General features: G+C 36.9%; 1 protein-coding gene across 1 annotated transcript in view; it reads left to right on the top strand.

Annotated features, from left to right (window-relative positions):
- LOC127639615 (phospholipid-transporting ATPase IF-like) overlaps positions 1–4,316 on the top strand; it is a 96,170-nt gene extending 91,854 nt beyond the window's left edge. Inside the window, exon 30 of the mRNA XM_052121726.1 lies at positions 2,862–4,316. Within this exon, the coding sequence (XP_051977686.1) occupies positions 2,862–2,943 (82 nt within the window). The 3' untranslated portion in view covers positions 2,944–4,316. The remainder of the gene's footprint in view (positions 1–2,861) is intronic.
- Positions 4,317–6,000: the final 1,684 nt, after the last annotated feature.

Genomic DNA, 6,000 nt, shown 5'->3' on the forward strand with positions numbered 1-6,000 from the left:
TGTACATTAATGGCATTAGTCCCAAAAACTAAGGCATTCGATGAAGACATGCCCCCTGGTAGTCAAGAGTAGCAGGTGTGTCATTTGAGGAATATGCTCTGATCCTCAAGGGCTGTTAAGTCCACTCTATTTACGAATACGATATATATTTTATAGTTATGAACCAATAAATGTATGATATTTTTCTACAGACAATAGAGTTACATTATGAATTAGTTTGTATATTTACTTATACTGTTTTATGTATAGGTAGCATATCATAACATGCTTAGGAAGAGTTTATTACTTTCATAAGAATGTAGTCTACTTGAATGTCAAGGCTGTGGATGTATGCTGTTTTTATTTGTTTAACCATTTGTCTTTGAACCATGCACATTAACCCGCCTTGTACTAACATGTCTTCTCATCCATTTTTTCATGACCTATTAGTGTTGCTTGCTGATCTTCATGCACTGAGTTAAATGGTTAAATAGAGCTTTAGAAGATTTGTGTGAAGTAGGGAAGCACCGAAATGTACATTTTGACTGATACAAATAGCCAATTATTAAGTGTTCACAGTTAATTGTTGGCCAATAAGGGATATTCAGTGGTCGATATCTAGAGACTATGATGCACAATTGACAATATAATGTTGATATATACATAAAACAATGTGATTCTAGCAAATAAGAAAAAATTATTCTTTTACACATTATTTACAAAAAATCTGCTAAAAATATTGTATCCAAAGTATCAAATAAATAAGTCCTGATATTATCTGTTTCTAACCCAATTAGCCAAATCAGATAAAAAAATAAAAAACACTAATATTGGCCAATACCGATATATTATATCGGTATCGTTAATGTTAGCACTTATATATATTAATGTTAAGAATATTTTGCACAATATATTGTGCATCCCCTTCTTCTATATTGTGCACAATACATTGTGCATCCTTCCCTAGTATGAAAAAATAATCCCTGATATTATCTGCTGACAATATCGGACAAATCAAACGATGCACTTTAAAGAAAACTTTGATATTAACTGATGCTATCTAGTTGATATATTTTGCATATGAAAAAATAAGCCCTGATATTATCGGCTTTTAATATGAGGCAAATCATTTGATAACAATTTACAAAAACTAATGCTGATATTGGCCGATACTGATATATTTTGCATACCTAGTATGAAAAAACATACTGATATTACTTATTTAAATAAGCGCTATTATTGGCTGATATGGTATAGAAAAATCTAACCGATACTGATAATAACAGTAATACATAGTGCTAATATCGGCAGTATATAATACTGCACATACCCAGTAGAGAGTTTCCACAAGATTATGAACACCTCTCTCCACATCCTACAACTCATACAGTGCATCTGGAAAGTATTCACAACGCTTCACTTTTACAAAATTTTGTTATGTTACAGCCTTATTCCTAAATTGATTAAATTCATTATTTTCCTCAAAATTCTACAAACTTCTTTGGAGGACCTCTCAAGCTCCATCAGGTTGGATGGGGAGCGTCGGTGCACAGTCATTTTCAGAGCTCTCCAGATATGTTCAATTGGGTTCAAGTCTGGGCTCTGGCTTGGTCACTCAAGGACATTCCCAGAGTTGTCCCGTAGCCAGTCTTTTGTTATCTTGGTTGTGTGCTTAGGGTCGTTGTCTTGTTGGAAGATGAACCTTCGCCCCAGTCTGTGGTCCTGAGCGCTCTGGAGCAGGTTTTCATCAAGGATGTCTCTGTACATTGTTGCATTCATCTTTCCCTCAATCCTGACTAGTCTCCCAGTTCCTGCTGCTGAAAAACATCCCCACAGCATGATGCTGCCACCACTATACTTCACTGTAGGTATGGTATTGGCCAGGTGATGAGCGGTGCCTTGTTTTCTCCAGACATGACGCTTGCCATTCAGGCCAAAGAGTTCAATCTTTGTTTCATCAGACCAGAGAATTTTGTTTCTCATGGTCTGAGAGTCCTTCAGGTGCCTTTTGGCAAACTCCAGACAGGCTTTCATGTGCCTTTTACTGAGGAGTGGCTTCCGTCTGGCCACTCTACCATACATGCCTGATTGGTTGAGTGCTGCAGAGAATGTTGTTCTCCTCACTCCACAGAGAAATGCTGGAGCTCTGTCAGAGTGATCATCGGGTTCTTGGTCACCTCCCTGACTAAGGCCCTTCTCCCCCAATTGCTCAGTTTGGCCTGGCCGCCAGCTCTAGGAAGAGTCCTGGTGGTTCCAAACTTCCATTTATGGACGATGGAGGCCACTGTGCTCATTGGGACCTTCAATGCTGCAGAAATGTTTCTGTACCCTTCCCCAGATCTGTGCCTCGATACAATCCTGTGAGGTCTACAGACAATTCCTTGGACTTCATGGCTTGGTTTGTGCTCTGACATGCACTGTTAACTGTGGGACCTTATATAGACAGGTGTGTGCCTTTCCAAATTATGTCCAATCAACTGAATTTACCACAGGTGGACTCCAATCAAGTTGTAGAAACACCTCAAGGATAATCAGTGGAAACAGGATGTACCTGAGCTCAATTTTGAGTGTCGTGGCAAAAGCTGTTAATACTTATGTACATGTGATTTTTTTTTATTTTTTTTTTATATATATAAATGTGCAAAGATTTCAAACAAACTTCTTTCACTTTGTCATTATGGGGTATTGTTTGTAGAATTTTGAGGAAAATAATGAATTTAATCCATTTTAGAATAAGGTTGTAACATTACTGTGAATACTCTCCGGATGCACTGTATCATTCAGACTTTAGACCAGGTTTGAATTGTTATCATAGGTACAAAAAGCCTAAAAATTATCCACACTGTCCCCCTCACTATTCGCACTTTCCTTGGTGCTTCCAGATCATGGAGTGACTCCGATACCTTCTTCTCCAATGACCGGAGCGTCCTGACACTCTCACCCATGGAGGTCTCTCATTGTTAATGCTATGAAGAAACCCCTCACACCAGCCCAGAGGAACTGCTTGTAGAGTCTGGAGACGCCTACTCTTACCCCATCCTCCTTGTCCAATCACCAGCCAGACTTTCACATTTTTAAACCTCTGATTTCAGAGTAAGTCATATCATATATGATCATCAACAAGGGATAAGCAGTGGTCCCTCAAAAAACCAAAGGATATGTCTGACTTCTGTGTTTCTGCTGCTATGGAACTTTACAAAAGGGCCACCAGCTTTCCTGAGGAAAATTAGTGAGTCTGTTTGAAGCCATAATACCCTTTTTGAATTGCCTGATTTTTCAAGGTATTAAATGTGAGCGCAGTGTAGCGATCGCACACAAACCTGTAGCCTCCTTTAGAAAACACCCTAAGATGCCTACCTGTACACCCAAACTCTCTTGGATTGTACAGATTATCATGATGCAAGAATGTTGCAGTGTTTGTGATGGGAAACTGACGTATCATTTTGAACTCACTCACTTTAAACACCATTAGTCATGCACCTGTATATTATTTGTTTCCTCAATCTTGCACACGCTATATTATCATTTCTAACCATTGTCATTAGATAATTTATCATTGTTGCTGTGTTTGTATCTCTGTTCATGTTGCTAACCACTCATCAGAGCCGTTTTGATTTTGTTTGTGCGTGCGTGTGTGTGTGTGTATTTAATAGCGCTAGAGGGCATAGTCTGAGTAAATTGAATCTACATTCTACATGGGACGTGAGTTGTACGTAAATGCCTGAGCATTGGGACAACCGTTTTAAACTTACTTAGTTCAGCTATACTGAAGTTTATAATATCCGACTGCATGCTATACTTTGGTCAATCGGTCTCAATAATACTGCAGGCCTAAGGTAACTGGACCTATATGCTCCTGTTCTGGCAAGTTCAAAAATTGTTTTGGGAATATTTTTGTTTTTGTTTTATTTGCATGGACAGTAACAATCCACCCTGGATCTTAAAATCTGGTGCCGTGACCTAGGTGGCAGTCAGACTTTTGGATAAAGTATGGTTGACATATTACTCTATTTTGGTACTTGTTTTTGTTTTTATACCACTTCTCATATCAATGTACAAACCCGAAACTCAAATATTTTGTGTTGAAATCAGATGGAGGAAGTGTTTTCCTATATATTGTATTTAATTATATAGCAACGCAGTTTGCCGCTTGTTTCTCAAAGAGACATTAGCAATAAGACTCAATCTAGACTGGATAAACCTGATCTAGCTGTGATGCCAATCATCCATTTTACAGTTCCATTTTTCTTTCTGTAAACGTCTGTTTTTCTAATTGTATTCTCCTTACAGTGAATTATGTTAAATGCTGATGTTTATGAAAGTTCTATTTACATAATAAATGCATTTTTTTTAAATCTGGTGTTTTTTTTTTTGTTTTTTTTAAATGTCATAGTGTAATTTCATTATTACTGTGCATGTCGTCTGCATTTACAATGCCTGAAGATTTTATATTGGCTACAATAGACACTGAATGCACATTTTAGGGTTTCATAACCTTGCACAAGAAGTATTATTCAAATGAGCAGTAATATTGATTGGTGGAACATTAGAAGGCCTGTTACAGTAGCTCATGAGATGATCAAAAACCAGGCCTGGAAATCAGTGGGGACCCTGATTATACCGAGGGGAAAAATGTATTAAAAACTATGCTTGCAGTATTTGAAAGGAATTACTTAAATCATCAGATTTTGTTGCAAACAGTGAAAGCACAAGAAAGGGAAAGTATAGGAACTCTAAACATTTTGACACATTTATAAATTAGTAGATCATGATTTGAAAACATAAAAATGCATAGAAAACACTATCCTTTAATGATCATGGTTACAAAGGATCTGAGATATGAGAAGTTTCCTTCAGTAGTCAAACCAGAATCAAGGCTCCTTATTCATCACATATACAATAAAATGCTTCTCAAAAAAGCTTTTCATTTTGATAAGTATGGCGCCTTCAACACAAACGTTTGAAACTGTGCATTATACCTACAGAACAAGATTAGTCTTGATAAACTGATCAAAGTTTTCTGTATTCTAACATATAAAAAAATTATTGTAGCTTGAGTGAACAACCATGTCACAGTTGAGTGTGTTGATTTGGTTGAAATGGAAATCATTGTACACTTAAGAGTGGGAGATGGAGTGCCAGTCCACAGTCACCCTGCGGTTAACAGGGAAAGTGGAAAATGTATTAAAAAAAATTGGACATCCAGGAAAATGAGGCAAACCCATTACTGGTACCAAAGAAACCGAAATAATACAAAGATATTTGGGAGAAAGTTACACAAGACAGTAGGTACAAGAGTTAGGTTCAACGTGTTCTTAGATAAGCCATAAAGGTGGAATTACTAGCCTCAATTTCATTTCAAAGGAAACTTTACAAGCCAGACAGGAAGGCAAATGTTTGGAGTTTCACAAGTCAAACCATGAGGTCTCCCAAACTAATCTGCAGTGCTTATTCAAGATCTTGTAACGAGCAGTAACTTGCAGATGGTCCAAATTCAGATTGTTTGGCCATCATTTTTACTGTCACACTGGGTTACTCTGCTCCAGCTCCTTCATCTTCATCCATCTCTACCAGCGCTGCATGGTGGTCTTTTCGATTTGACAATGCAGCTTTGCATGTCCAAAATAGTTCCACATAAGCGTGAAGTCCATACAACATTTTAGTGTGAAAATGTCAATTTACCTCCATACTGTACGTCCCATCTGGGTTGAATGTAACAGCAAGTGCCACTTCTGTTAAAAAACAAAACATCTTTCAAAAGTTATATTTTTATACTGGTGAAAAGAATACTTAAATAAGGACCAAAGACAAAACATGAAATATTTACTGAGTAATCCATTATTTTGTAGAAGTGGCCGGGGTCAAATGTACTATTTTGATTTGTCAAAATGGTTTTGGAGCAAAACTACAGCTAAAAAAAAGTGTCATTTTATTTAATAGAGATAGGCAGACCCATTACTACAATTAGTTAAAAACAAGTCCAAAATATGGAAAAAATTATTATTATTTTTTTTTTTTTCA

The sequence above is a fragment of the Xyrauchen texanus genome, chromosome 48 (assembly GCF_025860055.1).
Source record: "Xyrauchen texanus isolate HMW12.3.18 chromosome 48, RBS_HiC_50CHRs, whole genome shotgun sequence".
NCBI classification, from domain to species: Eukaryota; Metazoa; Chordata; class Actinopteri; order Cypriniformes; family Catostomidae; genus Xyrauchen; species Xyrauchen texanus.